Below are 26,916 nucleotides of genomic sequence, written 5' to 3' on the forward strand. Positions count from 1 at the left end.
ATATATGTATCGTATTTACCATTTTCGTATACATACACAGCCCACTATATTATATAAATGTCACAGTTCACTCTTTTTAATAATTCAAAAATATAAGTCACCGCCAAGAGTAGACTTGTCATATTGAGGTTTACTCACATTCACCATAGTTTATAATCACTAAAACCTTTTTAAAATCATTTATTAAAATAGCGTTTCACTTACCATGAACCGTAGACGATCAAGTTCACGTAATTTAAACCAAAACATATTTTTAGAATAATTTTTATAAGCTAGCGATTCAACGACTATGTTGACAACTCAAACTAAATTCAATAATTATAACACTACTTCGATCATGATGATCATTGTGAGGTTTACTCACCTTATTTCATGCGTGCACTTCCATGACATCGAGAACGATTCCCTCACTCGTTTCGTCGGTCACCTAATAGCATGATAAAGTGTTTAGAAAACGATATGTAAAATCTCAAGTGACGATTCATTACAGTTGAACACTGTTCATAAAACATTGTTCGTGATTTATTATTTACATAACACTGTTCACGATTTACTGTTCATGCGCCACCCGTTTTCCGACGACGACGACCAATGACCACCAAATTTCACCACCACAATCTAAATGACATTCCTAACAACTTTCTAGTTCACCAAAAATTCAATTATGAGCCTAAACACTTCAATTTAACAAAAACCGAAAAGCCCCAATTTAAAACCTATGATTTATTTTCTTCGATTCTCCTAGCACAAAACGATTTGGGTTAAATCTTGTGGAGGGTTTGTAGTATGGATGGAGACCTTCAAAATGGGACAAGAATCTCACCGATTGATGGCCGAAGAAGGGAGATCCGACGAGGTGAAGTTCGGCAAACTGTGCATTTTCGGGGGAACTTCCGAGCTTCACCGCTCTCAAACGGCAGCGAGATGGTGGGTGGCGTTGTTACTAATCGACAGAGGACACATCAACTTTTCAAACGGGACCGGTGTGCTACTCTATGGTGGCCGGACAACGGAGATCCGGCGGTCCAAAGTCGGCGGCTCGGGAGGAAAAGATCTAGATTTTTTGGGGTGAACAGTACCGATCCGAATTTCTGATTTTTCTCCCCCCTTTTCTCTTTAATTCCCCTATTTATACTATTTTTCAAAAATGTCCAAATACTTTTTAATTCGTAACTTCTTCATACGAACTCCGATTTAGGCGTGCCGCGTGTCCACAAATTCGTATTGACGAACTCTACGACTTTCATGAATGAAGTTTTCTGAGATTCCTAACAGATAAAAGGTCAACTCTTAACCCGTCACGGTAACGTTTCTGTGTATAAATCGATTGAACACTTTAGTTTTCTCCCTCGTACTATATAATCGAATCACTACCAATTTAAATATCTCCGAATAATAATTATAAATTTCCGAGATATTACAGAGAGAGATAGAAAACATATAACTTCTACCAAAAAACCAAAATTTTATTGCAGCAAAAGCCAATCATAAACACTAATACTGTAATATCCCTTGTGCTTCCATTAACAGTAGTAGAGTTCTATTACTATTTACTAGTAATTGAACATTGCCATTACAGTAGTATAGACTAAAAGACTAAAAGTTTATATACTTGAATGATATTCATCCCCCAACAAACCATTACTTCAGTGCACATACCTAAACATATCAAAAGACAACACAATTTTGTAATTGCGCCTCTGCAACCAAAGACCTATACATGGCTGCCCACAGAATCCAAAGTATCGAATCAATGGCTAAAGTAAGAACCTTTAGGAACTATCTATGAATCAATTGCCTAGTAAGTAGTAGTATGACCGAATGTAAGAAAGGAAAACGAAGAGTCAAATCAAACCTCAAAATTTTTTTTCCCAGAAAATTGGAGTTGGCGCCAAGAACACAGCCCAACCTAGATAACGGACAAAAGAATTCAACCTATGATGCACGGAAGCTTCACTGGAGGTCTGATTCCCGCTTCGGAATCGGAAGCGTCCGGAAGCGCTGTTCCAAAAGAAGATTTTGGAAGCGCCGCGGAAGCGCAAGCTTCTGGATCGGAAGTTCTGTGGAAGCGCAAGAATTGTTGGGTTTTTATAGTTTTCTTCTCTCTTTTTCGGCTCTAATATAAATCCCTCTTTAAAAAATCTATATTTTAAGGACTCGATAATTCATGAAGATAAATCAAAATTTAGAATTGAATGAAAACCCAGAAAATATACAGTTGAAGCGTCGTTCAAGCAAGTTGAATGAGATTTGAGGATTTGTTTGAGCTTTTAGTTTTGTGTGAGACAACAAAGGCATATAAGATTATACATGAGTTTGATTTGTAGCAAGATACTGATTGAAACTAGATGAGTGAAAAATCAATGTTGTGGATTTTGGGGCTAGACTAAGATGAAACTCAGAGAGAGAGAGAGAGAGCGCAAAGTCATTAAGCTTTAGGGTGCGCCGCTCATTGCAAAATGTAGATACATACATTTTTGATTTCACAGACTTGGTCAGTGTGTTTAGAGAGCTCGTCAATTGTATGATGGATTAACTGAAAGGTGATGCGCATCATTTGTGGTTATCATGTTAGTTATTCAAGTGTTTGTGTTGTTTATTCTAGGTCATTACAAAATATTTATTGGGCTCATTTTCTATCATATTATTTTTCTATAATGTTTTAGTAATTAATTTGTTGTTTAATATAATATATTTTTAGATATAAATATATATTATTTTATTATGACGTTTCTAAAACGTACTCGCTTTTAAAAAAAATAAAAAAAATCGCTTCCGTACTTTCAAATGCTTCGCTTTCACGTACCCGCACTCAATTCCATGCCGCTTAACCTAAAAGAACAAGAAGAATTCAAGTGGAGGAGAAAATACCAAACAGTACGTGAATTCTGGCAAACACCGGGAGCACTTTGGGTCGTGGGCTTGCCTGGCTGGGTCTTTGCTGGACTAGAATTTTGTTGGCCTGTATACTCCCCTTAGGATATTGTAAATTCTTTCCGAAAAATACTTAAAAAGAACGAAATATAAGGTGGTCAAGTTGTTAAAAACTTAAGTAGGAAACCCCATTCTCGGCTTTTCATTAGTTAAATCCCAATTTTTTGGTGGTCAGTGAGGAGGATGTATTCTGACACGATCTCACACATAATTTAGTGATTTTAATCTCTTAAGTCTAAAAAGTATTTGAGGAACCGTATTAAAATGAAAATGCAGATATGTGACCGGAAACTTAACGTAAAGGGAGGCAAAAGTCGTATTAAAAAGCTCAACAATGAACTCTAAAGCACTAACAAAAGTAGGTCTCTGTTGATAAATCCACCGACTCAAAGAATAACTCTTACAACAACGTAAATGGATCGACCAAAGATATATAAAGGTCCTTGAGGAAGTTTCCATTTTTTTTTTGGTGGTTGATGAAGTTTCCTGATCAAGGTAGCCAGAGTTGAAACAGGTCAGCCTGTACCTGCAATTGTGTCCCCTACGAAATTTTGCTTACAAGGATATGTACTTGAAGACAAGTATAACTATAAATAGCTACGTACGTGGGATGACGGGATCATAATCAATGGGAGAGGATGAAAGGGATAACTATAACTACACCAGTCGGTGCAGGTTTCCCTTCTACAGGAAGCCAATTTTGGATAGGGGAAGTCGAGTGAGAACAACAGCTGCACAAGTCAAGTATGTAACTGAATTGCTTGTCAAAGCTATGCAATCCGCAATCAACTCCCAAAAATAATACAATGTACAAAATTATTGTTATCCACACCTGCATTGGCACTGATCTATGCCTTTTTTTTTGTCGATGATGGGACACTATGATCCAAGGTCTTAAAAATCGAAAATATCATCGATATTTCGACGATATTTTCGTTTTTTTCATATGAGGATATATCTTTAGCCTACCAAGTTAGTTTCGCACGAAATTGTCAACATTTTCCGAAATATCGCGATATTTTTAAATTTCTTCGAAATATCGCGATATCAGTTCTGGCACACGTGTTGCTTATCCATGTGGCGGCCCCTCCTTTCACCAAAATATAGCTCAAAATCATTTTGCAAGTGAGGAGATTCGAACCATGCTCTTTCCCTTATTTCCTTAAGGGCTCAGCCAACAAAACTAACCTCAACCTTGTATTCTTATTGGATCTTTATAATATAGAGTTTTTTTCACCAACAGTCCCTCAACTCTGGTGTACCTACTAATGTGATACCTCAACTCTTAATCGTACCAATGTGATACCCAGACTCTAGTATTGCTATCATTGAAGTACTTCCGTTAGTTTTTTTCAACTTTTCCGTTATCTTGGTGACGTGGCAAGTACGTGAGGCCCACAAAGAGGGTTAAAAGACAAAATTAACTTCATCTGAGAGGAGCAATGTTTTTCCCGCCCTTTACCTTGAGAAAGACACCCAACAATTCCAATTTTGGCGCCAATTTTCCCTCCATACTCCTTAATTTGTATCTCTTATCTAAACTAAAGAACTACCGCCAACCAGTTGACCACAATCTGATAAAACCTAGATCAATCTCATTTTCTATTTTTACCCTAGCACTTGTTAAACTAACAGAATAAATATAGAAATTTATATGGAACATCTCATTTCCACAATCTCATAAGAATATAGAAACACATAACTTAACGAAATTCAACTACATGTACCATTAGTTCTTACAAGAAAAAATCATGGCAAATCAACATAAAAGGTGGCAACTAATGGTACTTAAACATGTATTTGAATTTCGTTAAGTTATGTGTTTTTATATTCTTATGAGATTGTGGAAATGAGATGTTCCATATAAATTTCTATATTTATTATGTTAGTTTAACAGGTGCTAGGGTAAAAATATAAAATGAGATTGATCTAGGTTTTATCAGATTGTGGTCGACTAGTTGGCGGTAGTTCTTTAGTTTAGATAAGAGACACAAATTAAGGAGTAGGGAGGGAAAATTGGCGCCAAAATTGGAATTGTTGGGTGTCTTTCTCAAGGTAAAGGGCGGGAAAAACATTGCTCTTCTCAGATGAGGTTAATTTTGTCTTTTAACCCTCTTTGTGGGCCTCACGTACTTGCCACGTCACCAAGATAACGGAAAAGTTGAAAAAAACTAACGGAAGTACTTCAATGATAGCAATACTAGAGTCTGGGTATCACATTGGTACGATTAAGAGTTGAGATATCACATTGGTAGGTACACCAGAGTTGAGGGACTGTTGGTGAAAAAAACTCTATAATATATATCCACTCAAAATGAATGTGGAGTTAAAATATAAAATATCTAATTCCAATTAACTTTTCTACTTTATTTTTTTTCAACCTCTAATTATTCAACTATAAAATATTTTTTAACTACTTTCAAAAATAAAATCACTATTAATAGCATCCATTTTGAATACATTTACTTTTTTTTTCATTAGTTCATTCTTATACGAAAAGAATTATACAACACTTCATCTTCCTGCATTATATAGACTCTAGCGACCGTCACTTACCTCCTATTGTAGTGGATTATTGATGCACTTATATAAAATATATTAGTAGTAATTTAGTTATTATAGTTAAAATAATAATTTTAATTAATTATAATTAAGAATTCTCAACGACTATTTCACCTTCTATTACTATAACCAACTATGCACTAATGTTTGTACAAGGTTTCCATATGAAATATAATAGATAATTAGTCAAATAATCATCTCTAAAAGTTTCATATATAATTTCCATGTTTTTATTCAAATTTCCATCAATTTTGTCAATAATTTTACTCATATCGATATTTTCCGAAATTTCCATTTTTTTGAACCATCGAAATTTCCATAATCATCGAAATTTTAGTCCTTGCTATGATCTATATATACTTCATATGAAACAAATTGATGGGATGGGGGAAGATTGCCTAGAGAACAATGAATAAGAATACCAATGACGATTCAAAAACAGAAGAACTTCGACTTTCCTTTTATAGGAGCCGTCATTCTCTATATGCATGGTAATGAGGTGTGCTTGGATAAGAAACTCAAGCGTGAAGGATGAAGATGAGTACCATGTCGAAGTCATTCACAAAGAAACTATTACACTATCATCCCCAGCTCCTCCCCACCTGAAAGTTGTAGACCTCTCTTTTCTGGATCAGTTTATTCCTGAAGTTTATGTCCCACTGCTTCTTTTCTATCCCAATCATTCTGATCATGAGACCGATATCGATCATCAGTCATTGATAGCAGAAAAAATGCGGCATTTTAAAAGCATCACTATCCAAAACTCTCACTCAATTCTATCCCTTGGCAGGGAAATTCCAATACAATGATTCAATCTGTCACGACCCCGAAATTTCAAGTAGTAAATTCAAAATCGAAGTCATGAAAAACTCTAAAACAATCTTAAATAAATCAAAATTATCTTATAGTCACAGTGTATCGTAACTGAGTTCTCAGTCAATTTGATTATTACAAAACCAGTTTATAATTCAAGCATTATAACAAATAGAAATATAAAATCCTCTCAATCCTCACCATAAATAGAAATAATGAAACTTCGAAATCTTCAGAGTAGCCCTCCAATTCTGCTAATCCCACACCTGCAGAACTATCTCATACACCATCGAATAGGTGCACTGAGATTGTAAATACAAACCCGGTAATCTTTGCAGCTTGTATGAGTAAAACAACAGTATAACACACATAGTAAACAAAAGAAGATACATATGACATTTAAATATAAATGCACTCATAAGACACAAGACGAATCATCTGGATGTCCAATAATATCTGAAAATATGTGTACTCATGAGACATTGGCCAACCCATCTGTTTACCCAAATTATATTTATAATACGGGTACTCATGAGACCCAGGTACACATCTATTACCCCTCAGTATGCCGTCAGACATTGAGCAACCCATATGTTACCCAATATCCCAAAAATATAAGTACTCATAAGCAGGTAACCCATCTGTTACCTCTCATCCAGTACACCGGCAGACATACTAGAGCTCTAACTGAATCGTAACCGTCACCCGGCCAAATCTAGGTTCCGATATGCCAACACGTCTGAAGACATGTCCGAAGACAGAAAAACGTTTTAACATGACTCAAGTTAAAACCACGTACAATACAATCCTCACATGTTATTGTACAAAAACCAAGCGACTCATGCTCAAATAAAATAAATATTAGTGCTATAAATAAACTCATTTGGAAATATGAATATGACAGTATATAATATAGCAACCCATATATATGTATCGTTTTTTTCCATTTATACACATACACAACCCACTATATCATATACATATCATAGTTCGGTCTTTTAAAATAAAGCGTAATTATGAATCACCGCCGAGGGTAGACTTGTCATAGTGAGATTTACTCACCTTATTTTCATTAGCGTAATTTCCACAATACCGAAAGCAAATCATTCACTTGTTTTGTCGATCATCTATTTGTACAAAAAGTAGTTAGAAACGTTACGTAAAACCTCAAATGCCGAATCAGTACTATTGTTCACGTATTACTGTTCATATGCGTACTGTTTACGTATTACTGTACAACAATGTATTGTTACTATTCCAGTAAATACTAATCACCAATTTACTATTTCAGAAAATTATTTTTACATTTACTGTACATAAATTACTTTTTACAATTACCGTACACAAACTACTTTTGTTTTTTCCAAAATTTACTTTTCAGAATTACTGTTCACGCGCCACCTCTTGCAGCCGCGCGTGAGGCTCACGCGCCGCCCAAACCGGCGTTCGTGGCTTGCCCACCGCCGCCCAAAACTCTTTCTTTTCTTCCCCTCCTCCCTTCCACGGCTTAATGCCGCCTCCCTGCACCTCCACCACACCCACGCACAACACAGACAGCGACACGTGCCACTCCAACAACTCCGTCCAAAACTCCACAAAATCACAAACATTTAACATGAAAGATGAAGAACAAGCAGAGGTGATCACAACCATACCTTCGTTGTAACACAGATCGCCATGGTTTGGCCAGAAAGTCGTCGGGAAGTTTCGGAAATTCCAAGTTCTTCTCCGACTTTAAAACCTCCGATTTGAGCTTCAATTTCGTGCTATACACAACCCAAACGTCGATTCGCCAGGAACTATGGCTCCATTCACCGGCGGTGAAGCTTGGATCGGCGGCAAGGTTTTTGCAGAAATCGCCGCTTGTCGGCGAGGCTTCAAGGCGGCAAGGGAGGACGCGTCTCGCCCGGGGGAGGGAGAGGTCGAGCTTGTGAAAACCTAAGGACCGGCGGTGAGAGCCACGTCGGCCGGAGGAGCGAGATTTGGTGGAGTATTTTTTTTGAGAAGGAGGTCGGGTCGAGCGGGGGGAGAGCGACTGCGGGGAGAGAGAGAGAGAGAGAGAATTTTTTTTCTTATTTTTGGAAACTAGGGTTTCCAAATATCTCCTTTTATACAATTTCCAAAATCAGAAACCAACTTCTGTCGTCAATAACTTTCACATACGACGTCTGATTAACGTGCATGACGTCTCTACGAAATCGTATCGACGAGCTCTACAACTTTCGTGAAAAAATTTTTCAGAGATGAGCGACGGAGTAAAAGTCGAGTCTCGTGTTGCCGAAACGTAACGTTTTTTACTTTTAAACTTCGGTTTCATTTCATTTGACATCATCGATTAAAGCGACAAAATGCGATTTATTCAATTTCCAAATTTACTAATTTCCAAGATTTCATACGATTTGAACTCGAAAATTCGAGATATTACACAATCTGTTGCGATGACCGTGGGGCTGCATTCATTGTAGCCAGGTTCAAGTGTCAACTATAAAATATTTTGGAAAATCCAGAGATGCTAAAATGTCTGTTTCCAACTGCTGTCGAATCCACACAAGCAGTTACAGGTCATCTTTTACTGGTCCAGGTCAACTTCTTCGAATGTGGTGGAATGGCAATTGCAATCAACATTTCACATAAGGTGACAGCTGCTTTTACCATCATCACATTCATAAAAAGCTGGTCCGCGGTTGCCCTTGGCCCTAGTAGTACAACTGATCATCCAGTGCTTCATGCAGATTTTGGTGCTGCAGATTTGTTACGACCCCAAAATTTCGAGTATGAAACTCAAATTTAAAAGTCATGAAACTCAAAAATAATCTCAATAAATCGAAATCATTTTAATGTTACAGCGGATCATTACTGAGTTTCATTGTACAACTCAGTCAAATTGATTATTACAAACCAAATTTATAATTCGACATTATCTCAAATAGAAATGTAAAAATTAGGGGTGGGCATAAAAAACGGAAATTTCGATCCCGTCCCGATCTCGTCCCGAAATTCATAGGGACGGGATGTGACGGAGGTCTAAAAACGTTTATCCCGTCCCGATCCCATCCCGTTTCATAATAGTGGGATGGGACGTGGGACGGGACGTGGAACGGGACGTGGGACGAATAATTTATATCCCGCTTCGTCCCGTCCCGTCCCATCTTTAATGAAAACTTAAAAATTCTTACATATTTGTATCAAAATGAAACTAATTTATATTCTTAATAACTCCAAAATTATATCAACTCAAATAATAATGATAAATTATAATATTTTGAACATAATATGCATTTTTTTAATTAAAATTTTATTATTGGATGTTACTTTGTTAATGAAAAAGTAAAAATATAGGTTTTTATTTAACTTCATAGGAAGGTGGGATTTGTCCCGTCCTGTCCCGATCCCGTCCCATCCCAACCGGGATTAATCCCGAGTGAGATGCATTCTTAAAAACCCTCGTCCCGTCCCGATCTCGTCCTGATTCAAAAGAGTGGGACGGGACGTGGGATGAGCCTCGTCCCGTCCCATCCCGTCCCGTGCCCACTCCTAGTAAAAATCCTCACAAAATCCTCACATAAATCCACACAAAATCCTCACCACAAGATAGGATAAAAACAATTTCGAGTCCTAAGAGTAGTCCGTCGAATTCCGCTAATCCACACATGCGGAATTATCTCCTACACCATTGAATAGATGCACCGGGATTTGTAAACATAAATCTGGTAAGATTTGTAGCCCGTATGAGTAAAACAACAAATACAACTCGCATAAAAATATATACGAAAATCCACAAAAATCAATTATAAATGCACTCATAACTCATTAGACGGCCCATCTGGTTGTCTAATATTGTGAAAATATATATGCTCATGAGAAGTTGGGCAACCCCTCTGTTTACCCAAATGCATTTATAATACGGGTACTCACGAGCGCTGGTACACCTCTGTTACCCCTCATGTAGTACGCCGCCGACATTGGACAACCACCTTTTGCCCAATATCAAAAATATGGGTACTCATAAGCTGATAACCCACATGTTACCTCTTATACAGTACCCTGGCAGACAGACTAGAGCTCTAACTGTATCGTAACTTTCGTCCGGCCAATGCTAGGTTCCGACATACCAACACGTCCGAAGACTGTTCCGAAGACATAAACACGTCTAAAGACAAAAACAAGTCCGAAGACATAAACACGTCTGAAGACAAAAACACGTCCGAAGACAACAACACGTTCGAAGACAAAAATGTTTTTAAAAAACTTGATGTTAAAACCACGTACCAACAATCATCTCATGATATTGTACATAAATCTCATGCTCAATACATAAATCTCATTACTAAAATGAACTTATTCGCAACGAAATCACGACAGTATATAATATAGCAAACTATATATATGTCCCTATTTACCATTTATACACATACACATTCCACTATATCATATACATGTCATATTTCATTCTTTAAACTATAGCATATTCCTGAATCTCCGGAAGGGCAGATTCGTCATTGTCAGATTTTACTCACCTTATAATCCTGAGCGAAATTTCCATGATTCCAAATGTGAATCCTTTACTTGAAGTATCGATCACCTTGAAAAGATAAGAAGTGAATTTAGAATCGTTACGTAAAACCTTAAATGCCAAAACAGTAATAATATTCTACTGTACAGTAATTTCTGGTTGTTACAAAATTACTGTTCACATAGTTATTATTCATGTATTACTGTACAAATACATATTAATTATGTATTCATGTACGAGTACATACTATTTACGTATTTATGTACGTATGCATATTATTCAATTGTAAATACTGTATTAGTAAATAATAATTACGATTTACTCTTCAGAAATTACTTTTATATTTATTGTAAGTAAATTTATATTTACAATTACCGTACGTAAAATAAATTCACATTTATCGTACGTAAATCACTTTTACATTTACCGTACGTAAAAATAAATTTTTAGAAAATTAATGTTTTGCATTCACTGTTCACACGCCAACTCCGGCAACCGCGTGTGGCGCTCACGCGCCGCCCACAGTGGCAATGTGTGGGGCCCACGCCCCCTCCTAAAATCGGCGCGTGGCTCGCCACCGCCGCCCATTTCTCATCCATTTTCTTTCTCCTCTTCTCCTCTACGGCCTCCTGCCGCCTCCCACCCTCCTCACGCACCCACACGCGCCGCCTAAGGCGGCGGTACCTCCTCATCCTCCTCCTCCTCCGATCCACCTCCGATTTACTCTCAAAATCAACCAAATCACACACAATACATTGAATAGCACAACCCTTACCTCGACAAAGCTCGACAATCACTGGATGATGGCCGGAGATGGAGCTCGAACGGCGGAGGAGAAAACGCGGCTCAGGTTGCAACGTGGGGTAGGGCTCGTCAACGGGCCGGGTTCGGCCCGGCCCGGCCCGGCCCATGAGTAACGGGTTCGGGCCGGACCGGGCCGGGTATTTTCAAAAATACGAAGATCCAAGCCCACCCACCTAAGGCGGGCCTTGCGGGCTTTTACGGGCCGGGCCTTACGGGCTTGTATTAGAAAAACAATATAATATTCTAATTTAAGGGTTTGAAACAATAAAAGAATTATTAGAAAATATTCTAAAACAAAAGTCACAAATAAATTCTAGTTTCGAAATATTGTCGATCGACACCAATAGATGTGATCGATATATATATATTTAGCGACCGTGTAAAAATTTCATCCAATTCGGACCTCGTTTAACCGTCGAAATTTTCGGTTAACAAAAAAAATAGGCGTTTTGACATATTTAAACCTCATTGACCAGGGCTTTACCAAATAGATTTATTTAGTTCGACCGCGCACGATAGGTAATAAAAATTAGGTGATTTCAAATATGTAAACAAATTTCCTCATTCGCATCTTGGTAATTGGTCCCCCCTTAGGGCATATTAGTGTTGTTTTTGGTTTACCGGAAATTCCGACGGTTAAACGAGTCTGAATTGGATGAAATTTTAAAATGATCATTAAATATAGATATTGATCACATCGGATGGTGTCGATCGATTCCGAGAAGTTTCCTTCATATAGTCGCTTCATAATGTGATAGTTTTATAATAAACCTAATATAAAGGTTATAATACATTAGTGGACACTTCGGCGATCGACAACTCAAATTTAAAATATGGTCGATCGACACCAGTAGATGTGATCGGTATATATATTTAGGGAACCCGTAAAAATTTCGTCCGTTTTGGACATGGTTTGACCGTTCGTACCAACGGTCAACTAAAAAAGAGGCGTTTTAACATATTTAAACCTCATTGACCGGGGCTTTGCCAAATAGATTTCTTCAGTTCGACCGCGCACGATAGGTAACAAAAATTAGGTGATTTCAAATATGTAAACAAATTTCCACATTCGCATCTTGGTAATTGGTTCCCCCTTAGGGCATATTAGTATTGTTTTTAGTTTACCGGAAATTCCGACGGTTAAACGAGGTCTGAATTGGATGAAATTTTAAAATGAAAATTAAATATATATATATATATATATATATATATATATTGATCACATCGGATGGTGTCGATCGATTCCGAGAAATTTCCTTCATATAGTCGCTTCATAATCTGATAGTTTTATTATAAACCTAATATAAGGTTATAATACATTAGTGAACACTTCGGCGATCGATAACTCAAAATCAAAATATGGTCAATCGACACCAGTAGATGTGATCGGTATATATATTTAGGGAACCCGTAAAAAGTTCTTCCGTTTTGGACATGGTTTGACCGTTCGTACCAACGGTTAACTAAAAAAGAGGCGTTTTAACATAGTGGTGTGGACATGTCCTCCCTTAGGGTATAATAGTGGTGTTTTCGATTTACCAAAAATTCTGACGGTCAAACGTAGTCCGAATTGGATGAAATTTTTACAGGGTCACTAAATATATATACCAATCACATCGGCTGGTCTCGATCGATCCCGACATGTTTTTTCATATAGTCGCTTCATAATGCGTTAGTTTTAATATAAACCTAATATAAAAGGTTATAATACATTAGTAGACGCTTCGGCAATCAATAACTCTAGTTCGAAATATGATCAATCGACACCAGTAGATGTGATCGGTATATATATTTAGGGAACTCGTAAAAATTTCGTCCGTTTTGGATATTGTTTGACCGTCCGTACCTACGGTCAACAAAGAAAAATCCGTTTTGACATATTAAAATCCTCATTGACCGGGGCTTTACCAAATTGGTTTCCTTGGTGCGACTACACACAATCGGTGACAAAAATTATGTGATTTCAGATATGCAAACGACTTTTGGTGTTCGTATTTTGTTAATGGGTCTTCCCTTATGACATATTAGTGTTGTTTTCGGTTTACCGAAAATTCCGACGGTAAAACGAGTTCCGAATTAGATGAAATTTTTATAGGGTCACTAAATATATATACCGATCATATCTACTGGTGTCGATCGATCCCAAGAAGTTTCCTTAATATAGTTGCTTCATAATGCAATAGTCTTATTCTAAACCTAATAAAATATGTATGTATAATATTTTATTATTTTGGCGGGCTTTTACGGGCCGGGCCTCACGGGCTTTTGACGGGCCAGGCCTTGCGGGCTTTTAACGGGCCGGGCCGAGTTTCACACCTCTAATTTAAGCCCGGCCCTCTACCCACGGAAACGGGCTTCGGCGGGCTTTCTCGCGGGCCGGGCCGGGTAAAAGCCAGTCGGGCTTACGGGCCTCCGCGAGCTTTTCGGGTCCGCGGGCTAAATGATGAGGCCTAACGTAGGGACTCACGGCGGCGAGGGAGGACGTCTCGACCTCGGGATTTGTAGCAGAGGGCCGCGCGATGCTTATAAACTTTAAAAACAATCCAATAAATTGTTAAAAAAAAAACTCGGGTTATTACAAGCTTCTCTTTATCCACCACAAGATTTCTTAAACTCAGCAAAACCTCTTGTAGAATTTATTCAAGGAAAGTGCAAAACAAGAAGATTGGTCTTTGACGCCTCACAAATTGCTGCTCTCAAGTCCAAAGCTGCTAGTGCTTCTGTGCCAAGTCCTACGCGCGTCGAAGTAGTGTCAGCACTCATCTGAAAATGCGCCATGGAAGCATCAGGATCGAACTTGGGTTAGATAAGGCCTTCCTTGTGATGTCAAGCCCTGAACATGCGTAGAAGATCAGGGCAGGCCTTCACGGAAAACATATTGGGAATTTTTCGGTAGTACTTTGTAGCAATGACAGTAGAAAGTGAAGTAGATCTTCAAAGCCTGGTTGCTTCATTTCGGAAATGCATGGAGGACTATAAAGTAGTTACTGCTGAGCAGGCCTATCTAACAGTCAAAGAGTCTGGGAACTTCTTGGAAAAGGAGGGCGTAGACAACTACAGTTGCAGCAGTTGGTGCTGGTTTCCCTTCTATGAATCCAACTTTGGGTGGGGAAAGCCATCATGGGTAAGTCTCCCTAGTCTCCAATATAAAAAAATATGGTTAAATTGATGGATGCAAAAGATGGCAATGGCATCGAAGCGTCCTTGACATTCTTAGAAGAGGACATGGCCATGGTCGAAAGCAATCAGGAGCTGCTTGCTTATGCAACTCTGAATCCAAGTGTCATTAGCTAGTAACCGGAAAAAGTCCATGTTGTGCTCCTAGTTAAATGTGATCTCCATTGTTTTCGTGCTCGGTCTTTTGAGAAGTAAATCTACCCATCTGTGTTTCTTTTTACGACCAGAATGAGAAGTTCAATTCAACATAAAGAGGTTTTGATTGCTGGGAATTGAAATGTTTGTTTAATTTCATGAATGAAATAAAGTCGTCTGCTAGAAAGTATTTGGAGACATAGATCAATTAAGTATGTAAAAAGCTACCAAGTCAGGTTAAAAAAAAGCAACTAGAATTAATTTACTGAGCATTTTAACGGTGAAAGTATATTGAGTATGATTGGGACAAAGAAATATAACCTGAAATTTTCCCGAAATCCGCAGCTGGAGTCCATGAGCACAACCAGACCCTTAGCTCCTTTTAGAAAATTGCTTTGATGCTTGTGGACTTATGGTTTCTGACTCTGACCTGCAAAGTGAGCACATGAGATTTGATTATTTCCTGCAGTTGTTGATTCTGTCAATGGACTTCATATTCCACAAACTGCTATTATATACAGAACACATCAGTCTTCGAGCAGACAAGCACTCTGATTAATCAACAGAAATGGCCCTTTAAGCTTTATATAGTTGTTAGTTGGTAGCTGAATGATTAGGCTGAGTTAACCGAATTGCTAAAAGGGGGATTTAAGTCTGTGTAATGAGTTTTACCATTTATTAGTTATTACTGGATACAATTCTCTGATTCTCTCTCCATCCACTATTATCTTCCAACATTAGGAAAGGCATGAAGCCAAGTAAAACCACATTAAAGTGGAAGGCGTTTCATCATATATTCCTGACTAGGAAAATAATGGAAATTAAAGGAAGACAAACCTAGGCAAAGATAAGTCATGAGTGAAATTCAAATAACTCTTTTTTTCTCTGCTTATTGTGAACAGGAACTACTTAAAAATAAAAACCAGATAAAGAGCTGATCCTGTTATAATTCCACAAAAACTCGAACATTCCCTGAACATTTATGCTGTCTAATCAATCTTTCTGGGAACAACTCCCCACTGTTAAGTAAATGATGACATATGGGATTTCAACCATTCTGACCATAGAAGATAAAATTAAATATGGATCAAGTTGAGATCAAGATCATATCAAAATAATTACCAAATTATCTGGAAATCACTATCCAAAACTGAAGAAAACTAAAAATAATAATAATAATAACTTTAATTAGTGTGGAGGACATTAATAAGCACACATGCAAAACAAGATTGATATAATAACGCCGGATGAGACAATAAGGAGTGCGTTGCACACTTGCATTATTTATCAAGAACAAAATAAAAAAAAATTGTTTAGCATTGCTTTCATTGTGTGACGAATCAAGCTCTCTGGATATATCAGTCTTGTAAACTAGAGTATGGATCAAGATGGCTTTAGAGGATCCAAGTTGAGGTCAAGAACATGTCCTAATAAATACTGAATTATCTGGAAATCACAATAATAATGAGTGTGGAAGATATTAATAAGCACAAATGCTAAACAAGGTCGATATAATAATGCTGGATGATACAATAGGGAGCAGCTTCCAGTATTGTATAAAAGCAAAGTAAAACTGTGGACTTGCATTGGTTTCACCATGTGATAAATCAACTTCTCGATCTGTATATGTCAGTTTTTGTAAACTACAGAAGTATGGATCAAGACATTCAAGTGGCTTTAAAGATCAAAGTTGTGATCAGGACCCATATTCATCTCTAAACTCCAAATTTGATAGATCTTTTACCACAGAGCCAGCCAACTAGTATTAGTATATATTAATATACTATTTAACCAGGCCAAACTTTCCTATTATGACGGTTCTTGTAATCCTACAACTACAATTTGTTTATTACTATTACAGATTAAGATCACCATCAATCAGTGTATAATATTATAGTTCTTAGATTATTTCTATAGTCTAAAAACAAAGACTACAAGAAACTTAGATATAAGGATTATCTGATGCGATGCAATTTGAAAAATAAAATAAAAAATTGTGTAGTGGTATAGTGGGTATCAACTATCACACCAACTGAGAAAAGAGGTATAGTAGGTATGGAAGCAAGAGAGTACATCTCTTTCACAGTGATGCCAATTTGGTCATTTGGATTATATATTGTAGTTAAGAGGTCAGTAATGCCAAATGTTCATAGGTTGTTACCAGATATTATGAATACCAGCTACATTTTCGGAAATTATAAACCTTGGATTATAAATATTTTAAGAATACCATATTTTGACTTCAGTTCAACAGTAAAAGCTACAGAGTTTCAGTCTAAGAAGTTGGAAAATGACCAAATAATACATACAACCTCGGGTCTCCAGGAAACATATATAAATAATATAATAAAGCTAGGTGATAAATGTTGACCGAGGCAGCGAGGCCAAACAAAGAAAAAGAAAAAAGATGACTAAAATTGACTTACATTGCAGAGAAGCCGCCCATCTGTGTCTTTATATGGAGGGTCTTTGTTATGGTAACTCAATGTGAAGCAAGATGAGTTCAGAGATTAAGGTTGAAGTCCTTCAAAAAGAAACAATCACACCATCCTCTCCAACTCCTCCCCACCTTGAAAATTTGAGCCTCTCTGTTTTTGATCAGCTCCAGCCTGAATTTTATGTCCCACTACTTCTCTTCTATCCCAACAATAGGGATGGCAGCAATGTTGATCACCAGTCTTTGGCAGCAGAAAGATCAAACCTTTTAAAAACATCATTGTCTACAACCCTCACTCACTTCTATCCGTTTGCAGGAAAATTTGAATATAATGTTTCGATAAGTTGCAATGATCATGGGGCTGCATTTCTTCAAGCCCAAGTGAACTGTCCCATATCCAAAGTTCTGGAAAAACCTGATCACGAGGTTTTAAAACAATTGCTTCCAGCTGATATAGCATCCACACAAGAAATCGCAGGCCACCTTCTACTCGTCCAGGCCAACTTCTTTGAATGTGGTGGGATGGCAATTGGAGTCAACATCTCTCATAAGGTTGGTGATGCTTTTACATTCAGCAAATTCATTAATAGCTGGGCTGCAATTTCTTTGGGCTCCAGTGCTTCTGATCATATAGTGGTTCCAGCGGTAGAATTTGGAGTTGTGGCTTCTATCTGTCCACCACTAGATTTCTTCAACTCGGGACTACCTATTGCTGAATTTGCGAAAGGAAAATCGGTCACAGAAAGACTCGTGTTTGAAGCCTCAAAGATTGATGCTCTGAAGGCCAAAGCTGCCAGCTCCACCGTGCCAAATCCTACACGTGTTGAAGTTGTATCTGCACTCATTTGGAAATGCGCAACAGAAGCATCAAGATCAAACTCGGGTTATGTGAGGCCATCTATATGGTGTCAAGTGGTGGACATGCGGAAAAGATCAGGGCAGCCCTTGACAGAAAATGCACTGGGCAACTTTGTTTGGTTTTTTGCATCAATGACAATGGAAAGTGAAGTAGATCTCCAAAGTCTGGTTTCTAAGTTAAGGAAAGGCATTGAAGAATTTGAAGATAAATATCCAAATGGAGTTAGTCCGCAGGACGTATGTCAAACCATACAAGAATCTGGGAATCTCATGACAAAGGATGGTATTGACAATTACAGTTGCAGCAGCTGGTGCAGATTTCCCTTCTATGAAGCCAATTTCGGATGGGGTAAACCATCATGGGTAAGTATCTGTACAATGCCAGCCAAGAACACAATTCAATTGACAGATACGAGTGATGGAAAGGGAATAGAAGTATCATTGGCTTTGAAAGAAGACGATATGGCCATTATCAGTAGCAATGAGGAGCTGCTTGCATATGCATCTCTAGATCCAGCTGCTGTTTAGCCAGTAGAAGAAAGAAGAAGAAATAAAGCAATATTTTCAGAATCTTCTCATCGTTTTCATATTTTTCATTGCTTTGATGCTTGTTCTGCTCGTTAAGAAAAAAAAGTCCGTTTGCTTTCACACTTCTACTAAAGTGTAAATGTTTTGATGGTGTCACTCCTTCTCTTGATGAAATTCTTGTGCAAGCTGTTGAGGACAGAAAAGTAACCGATGCATGATCCCCATAACAAGCTAGGGACATCAACATGAAGCGCCATTCAAACATTATGTAACGACCCTAAAATTTCGAGCTTCAAAACTCAAAATCTTAAAATCGTTAAACACAAAAATAATCTCAATGAAATCGAAATCATTTTAATGTCGCAACGGATCACATCTGAGTTTAAAATATAACTCAGTCAAACCGATTATTACAAACCCAAATGATAATTCATCATATAACAAATGGAATTGTATAATCCTCACAACAACCTCACAAATAAAATCACACCAAATCTCACACACAATCCACGCTGGAACCTCACCACGACTGGATGCGATCGACTTCGAGTCTTCGGAGTCGTCACTCAATCACCACTACTCAGCACCTGCGGAAGTATCCCCTACACCATTGAAATTGGTGCACCGGGATTGCAACACAAACCCGGTAAGCTTTACAGCTCGTATGAGTAAAATATTAAAATAACTCTCGTCTCATAAAAGACACAACTCCACATCAACACAGTATAATGAAAATCATGAGAAAACGAGCAACCCATCTGGTTACTCTAATACTTTCACAAAATGGTAACTAATGAGCGCTGGTACACATCTGTTACCCCTCACTTAGTATACCGCTGATGTTGGGTAACCACCCGCCACCCAACATCCAAAACAAGCTGAGTACCCATGAGCAGATAACCACCCGTTACCTCCCATGCAGTACTATGGCAGACAGACTAGAGCTCTAACTGTATCGTAACTTTCGCCCGGCCAAAGGCTAGGTTCCGACTTGCCTCACATGTACAATAATCTCACATCATATTGTACCACACATCACGTCCGAAGACAAATCACAATATTTCACATTTTCCGTGATAAAATCACATGTACAATAATCTCACATCATATTGTACGTTTTAAAACTTTCACAATATATCCATAATAAAAATCGTAACAGTATATTATATAGCAAACTATATATATTCGTATTTATTTACCATTTATACAATATATACATTGTCCACTATATCATATACATGTCATATTTCATAAACACCTGAAAAATTACGTACGATAATCTCACATCATATCGTACCATTAAAATCACACATGCACAATTTTTCTGTCACCGAAATGACTATTTTTAATGAATTAATAACAGTATGTAATTTAATGAACTATATATATATATATATATGTATTTATTACCATTATACTATATATACGTAGTCCACTAAGTTATATACATGTTGTAATTCATTAAATAAACACACTTGCAAAAATGTTGAATCACCACGAGGGTAGATTCGTAATTCAGTGAGATTTTACTCACCTTATCGACTCGAGCGTAAATCCTCAATTCCCGATGATAATTCCTTTCCTCGATTAATGATCACCTTAAAAGAATAAGAAAAGAATTTAGAATCGTTTCGTAAACCTTTAAATGCCGTAACAGTATTAATTGGTTACTGTTTAGCAATTTTCGGTTTTACGAAATTACTGTTCACGGTTCACTATTCACGGTTACTGTGCAATACTCAATTAATACGTATTTCTGTGAGTATAAGTACTATATACGTATTTCTGTACGTATAAATACTATATACGTATTTCTGTACGTATAAATATTATACACGTATTTCTGTACGTATAAATATTAAATACGTATTTCTGTACGTATAAATAATAATACGTATTTCTGTACGTATAAATATTAATACGTATTTTCTGTACGTATAAATATTAATACGTATTTCTGTACGTATAAATATTAATACGTATTTCTGTACGTATAAATACGATTTAAATGTAAATACAAACTCAGTAATAAAATTTACTAAATTACCCTTTTACAAATTACTTTTTACATTTACTGAAAAGTAATTTATAATTGAGTTTTTTTCACCAACAGTCCCTCAACTCTGGTGTACCTACCAATGTGATATCTCAACTCTTAATCGTACCAATGTGATACCCAGACTCTAGTATTGCTATCATTGAAGTACTTCCGTTAGTTTTTTTCAACTTTTCCGTTATCTTGGTGACGTGGCAAGTACGTGAGGCCCACAAAGAGGGTTAAAAGACAAAATTAACCTCATCTGAGAAGAGCAATGTTTTTCCCGCCCTTTACCTTGAGAAAGACACCCAACAATTCCAATTTTGGCGCCAATTTTCCCTCCCTACTCCTTAATTTGTGTCTCTTATCTAAACTAAAGAACTACCGCCAACTAGTCGACCACAATCTGATAAAACCTAGATCAATCTCATTTTCTATTTTTACTCTAGCACCTGTTAAACTAACATAATAAATATAGAAATTTATATGGAACATCTCATTTCCACAATCTCATAAGAATATAAAAACACATAACTTAACGAAATTCAAATACATGTTTAAGTACCATTAGTTGCCACCTTTTATGTTGATTTGCCATGATTTTTTCTTGTAAGAACTAATGGTACATGTAGTTGAATTTCGTTAAGTTATGTGTTTCTATATTCTTATGAGATTGTGGAAATGAGATGTTCCATATAAATTTCTATATTTATTCTGTTAGTTTAACAAGTGCTAGGGTAAAAATAGAAAATGAGATTGATCTAGGTTTTATCAGATTGTGGTCAACTGGTTGGCGGTAGTTCTTTAGTTTAGATAAGAGATACAAATTAAGGAGTATGGAGGGAAAATTGGCGCCAAAATTGGAATTGTTGGGTGTCTTTCTCAAGGTAAAGGGCGGGAAAAACATTGCTCCTCTCAGATGAAGTTAATTTTGTCTTTTAACCCTCTTTGTGGGCCTCACGTACTTGCCACGTCACCAAGATAACGGAAAAGTTGAAAAAAACTAACGGAAGTACTTCAATGATAGCAATACTAGAGTCTGGGTATCACATTGGTACGATTAAGAGTGGAGGTATCACATTAGTAGGTACACCAGAGTTGAGGGACTGTTGGTGAAAAAAACTCTTTATAATTACATTTACCGAAGGTAAAAATTAATTACATTTACCGTAGTAAATAAAATTTACATTTACATTTCAGTAAATTACCAAAATACCCCTATCGGAAAACACTGTCGCACCACCGCACGTGGCGGCGCGTGGGGTACACACGCCACCCGCCGGCAGGCCGCGCGTGGGGCACACGCGCCGAGCCCTGGGACGGCGCGTAACACGCCACCGCCGCCCCATTTCTCTCCCTTTTTCTCCTCTCTTCTCCGCCACGGCCTCACGCCGCCCCTAGACTATCCACACCCTCACACGCGCCGCTTAAGGCGACGGTGTCCCCCTCCTCCTTCCTCCGTCCCCGATCTGCAACCAAACCTTCCCAATCCAACAAAACCACACCAAACAATCGACTAAATCAACTCACCCTTACCTAAACCACGCCTTGGAGTCACCGGTGATCGTCGGAGGGATGTATGCCAGCGGCGATGAAATCTGCAGGCCTCGGGTTGATGCGGAGGGACTCACCCCGGCGCGGGGAGGTGTGGCGAGCTCGAGGGTGGCTGAGGGAGTCCTTGCGGCGATGCTAGGCTGGGCGGTGTACTTCACGGTGCCTCGGAAGGAGGCAGATCGGTGAGAGGATTTTCGGAGAGAGGGAGGGCTCGGGGTGAGTGAGAGAGAGCGAGAGAGGGAGAGAGAGAGAGAAGGGAGGCGGGCCGAATGAGGGGTTTCCAATTATGGAAACCCTAATCTCATAAATGTTCTATTTATACTAGTTTCCAAATCGGAAACTAACTTCCGACGTTAATAAATTTTACGTACGATGTCCGTTTCGAACGTGTCACATACTCACGAACTCGTATCGACGAGCTCTACAACTTCCGTGAAGAAAGTTTTCGAAACCGAGCAACGGATTAAAAGTCGATATAAACGTTCGGAAACGTAACGTTTTTTTTTCGAATTAAACGTTCCGATAACGTATCCGTTACTCGTTTCATAACGTCGTAACCAATCACATCCATTCTAATTAAATTTCACAACTTAATAAAATTAAATTCAATTTCAAATATTGTTTGAAAACGAGGGTTATTACACATTATCAGCATAGGTTTCTTTTCTTCATCAAAAAATTGTTATTTGTGGGAATGTTATATTAATTGGATCTTCAATTTATGTGAATAAGTTCTGTAACAGTTAAGGCAAGCAAATAATAAGCATGATGATCATAACGATAGCGTTTGTGAACTGTGATTGTTCCATGACAAATTGAGGTTTCATCTGCCTTAAATTTGTCATCTTAGAACAGGACAGAGGACATAAAAATGAACCCTACTGTAAAACTATAAATTTCCCAACAGCAAAAACAGTCATAAATAGTAATATCGAATTTAAAGTTTGTTGATTCACCACTATTCCCAGAAGGTTACTAATGAACTACAAAAGTTTAATACTTGAATGACTTTTAACGAAAGAAACATAAAAGAAAAACAGAAATATATTGCGTGTCTGTAACCAAAGATACAATCCAAAGTATGAAATCAATGGGGATAAAAATTAAAGATCCTTTAGGAACTATTTATAAAACAATTGCACGGTAATATGATTGATTGCAAACAAGGGAAACAAAGCTTCGAACCTCAATTTTCTTTTTCCCTGAAAAAATGGGATTTGGCGCCCAATAACCATTTTCCAGCTTCTGAAATTGAACCAACTGTGAAGAAGAAGAAGAGTACTAGAGTAGGAAGAATGGGTTTTGAAAGCATTTGGGTAGTGGGCTTGCAAGGGTGGGCCTCTGGTTTGGGCATTAATTTTACAATCAATCAAAAATAATAAGATCTCCTCATAAAAAATGATCTTCACTTGCTCAAATGCATGTTAACAGCATGTGAAAGCTTCCTCATAACTTTTCAATTCTCATATGTTTATAACTTTTTCATGTTTTATGTTCTGCTTATATTTTGGATCAGTTCTACTCTGAAGTTGTAATTATAATTATGTATCTTTTCTGATCTTTTTATTGCAACTTGTTAGTTATATTCATTTTCTCTTATCACTGTCATCCTCTTGATACATGTCTTCTAGCTTCCAGACTTTGATTCCAATCAATGATCAGACAATAATTTAAAAAAAAATATTGATCCCATCCTAATGATCCAATTGTCTTGAACAGCCCAACTCATTTTTGTTTTATTACGTCTCATTGTCCCTTTACAACTATCCAAGTCTCATTATAACAATGCTGTAACATTATTAAATAGATTCAAGAGTTGTCACTCCTCTACTGGCTGCGTGGTGAGTCTGCGGCTTTATGCCTTTATATGGAGTATTCTTCGTTGTGGAACTCATCTGGTACTGATAGAGTTAGCAAGATGGGTTCAGAGGTGAAGGTTGAAGTTGTTCGCAAAGAAACAATTAGACCATCCTCTCCAACTCCTCACCACCTTCGATTTTTCAGCCTCTCAATTTTTGATCAGCTTTCTCCTCCACTTTATATCCCACTACTTCTGTTTTATCCCAACAATGGTGATTGCCAACATTCTTTGGTTGTTGAAAGGACCAAGCTTCTGAAAAGTTCACTATCCGAAACTCTAACTCGCTTCTACCACTTTGCAGGAAGAGTTTTGGATAATGCTTCAGTCTGTTGCAATGACCACTACCAAAATTCATGACTTAGACGACAACGACATTTCGTCACCTAAGATCTTATTTTCGTCGTCTTAAGTCATTAGGCAATGAAATTTTTGTCATCTAAGTTCCATCAACTAACTGCTGTCACCCAAGTACTTAGACGACGAAATTTAGTGTTTCGTCACCTAAGTACAGTGTAAGACGACAAAGTGACTCTTGTTGCCTAATAAATAAAGTGACAAATGTAAATACTTAAACGACGAATTAGATTCGTCACAAACCTCATTAATATATATATTTTTTATCAGCTAATAATATATTTTTCTGAAATTAATTAAAGAAATATTTTTTTGTATTAATATTTATTAAATTTTAAGATGATGGATAATCAGATTTTTTAGTACATCAATTAAGTTTATTAGCCTTAATTGTCCTTAATCACCACCACCACATACGCACATTTCAACAACGTTGAAATCACCACCACCAGGATGTCGTAGCTCACCACGTTGAAGTCGATAGCGTTGAAATCACCACTATACCCTTACCTCCACCCTTCCCGAGTCTCCTCCCTTCCAGTCCTTCACCATCATCGTCCTCGAAGTCTCCACCACCCCTTTCCTCACTGATCTCATTCCTTTAACCATGCCACCTCTACTACCACGTCAAGACCTCAATCTCGACCTGTCCGTTCATAACCCAGAGATGAAGACAGTTGCTGGTCTTAATTTCCAAGAGATCTCAACAGCCCCGACGAGATTCATGTCCACATTGACGAGCGTCTTCTCCACCAAGCTCTCTTTGGAAGCCAATCCATCGAAGAAGAAGGATTTGGCTTGGTTTTAAACAAATATGAAAAGATGGGAGTAGATTTGGAGAGAGATGTGAAGGAAAGAAAAGATCTGATGGAAAGAAAAGATCTGATGGAAAGAAAGAAGTGAGAATGGAAAAAATTAAGAGATGGTTTTCTAGACGATCCCTTGGGGAATGAAAAGGAAGAGGTATCACTTTAGAGAATCGGATGGACATGAATGGTAGTTGGTTGTGTAATCAACGGTGGAAATATATTTAATAGGGTTCATGCGGATCACTGACATGGAAATGAGTATTAGGTCTATCATATATATGCTAAGAGTATTAATTGATGGGTAAGAGTATTAATTGACATGGCAACGTTGTATCCGAAGATTTTTCTTAGTTGTCGCCTAAGTTACTTTTTCTGGTAGTGGACCAAGGAGTTATGTTTCTTGAAGCTCATGTCACATGTACCATATCAAAGGTTTTGGACAAACCTGATCCTGAGTTGCTGAAAAAGATGATTCCTTCAGGAGTTAAAAAAACGAGACACAGGCTATGAGCTTCTGCTTGTCCAGATCAACTTCTTCGGATGTGGTGGACTCGCAATAGGATTCAATGCCTCACATAAGATCATTGATGCCTGCACACTCAGCAAATTCGTTAACAGTTGGGCGGCTAATACCCTTGGATTGAATACCGGTGATGATGGAGTGGTGTACGTTCATCAACTTCACTATGTTGCTGCAGCTTCTGTTTTCCCACCACTGGATTTCTTCAGCACACCTCCACCCATTTTGGAGTTTCCTCTTGCAAAGGGTACAACAAGGAGATTTTTGTTTGAATCCTCAAAAATTGCACGTCTCAAGTCTCAAGCTGTCAGTGCAGCAGTGCAAAATCCCACCCGAGTCGAAGTCGTGTCAGCATTGATATGGAAATGTGCAATGCAAGCATCAAAAGCAAGCTCCGATGGTAGAAGACTTCCATCAGCATGGTATCAAAAAGTGAACATGTGGAAAGTATTGGCGCACCCTTCTGCAGAAAACTTAATAGGCAATCTTTTAGGGTGTTTTGTAGCAAAATCAACCGGAGCTGAAAGTGATGATATTCAAGGCCTGGTTGCAAATATGATGAAGAAGTTAGAGGATCTTAACTTTTCAGGAAAGGTATAGTACTAATGATGTTAGCGTGAATGATATATATGAGCTCTTAACAAAGTTTGGGGAGCTGATGCAGAAGGATCATGTAGAGATTTATAATCCCACATGTAATAACCCGATTTTTCGGAAACTAATTGTTTGAATTTTTGGAAAGTATTAAGTTTGTAAAACTTATTAAAACGCGTTTGTTTCGCTGTGCGATGTTGTAAGATCAAAAACGGAACCGTTAGTGGAAATTTAAATTAGAAAAACGTTACGTTTCCGCGATGCGAGAATCGACTTTTACTCCGTCGCTCGTTTGTGAAAACTTCCTTCACGAAAGTTGTAGAGCTCGTCGATACGAGTTCGTGAACACGTCACGCATTCTAATCAGACGTCGTACGTGAAAGTTATTAACGACGGAAATCAGTTTCTGATTTTGGAAATGGGTA

At 37.7% G+C, this 26,916-nt stretch overlaps 2 protein-coding genes and 1 pseudogene across 2 annotated transcripts; all 3 read left to right on the top strand.

Annotated features, from left to right (window-relative positions):
* Positions 1-5,984: 5,984 nt before the first annotated feature.
* Positions 5,985-14,992, top strand: LOC126786977 (BAHD acyltransferase At5g47980-like; annotated as a pseudogene).
* A 2,420-nt stretch (positions 14,993-17,412) lies between these two features.
* On the top strand, positions 17,413-19,023 carry LOC126788033 (BAHD acyltransferase At5g47980-like). Its single transcript, XM_050513986.1, has one exon. The coding sequence runs from the start codon at positions 17,436-17,438 to the stop codon at positions 18,759-18,761; it is 1,326 nt and encodes a 441-aa protein (XP_050369943.1). The 5' UTR covers positions 17,413-17,435; the 3' UTR covers positions 18,762-19,023.
* A 5,248-nt stretch (positions 19,024-24,271) lies between these two features.
* On the top strand, positions 24,272-26,497 carry LOC126786978 (acyltransferase Pun1-like). Its single transcript, XM_050512929.1, is given in 3 exon segments — positions 24,272-24,556; positions 25,765-25,865; positions 25,867-26,497. Coding segments are annotated over 3 exon segments (1,017 nt in total).
* The last annotated feature ends 419 nt before the right edge of the window (positions 26,498-26,916 follow it).

The sequence above is a fragment of the Argentina anserina genome, chromosome 3 (assembly GCF_933775445.1).
Source record: "Argentina anserina chromosome 3, drPotAnse1.1, whole genome shotgun sequence".
Lineage (NCBI taxonomy): Eukaryota > Viridiplantae > Streptophyta > Magnoliopsida > Rosales > Rosaceae > Argentina > Argentina anserina.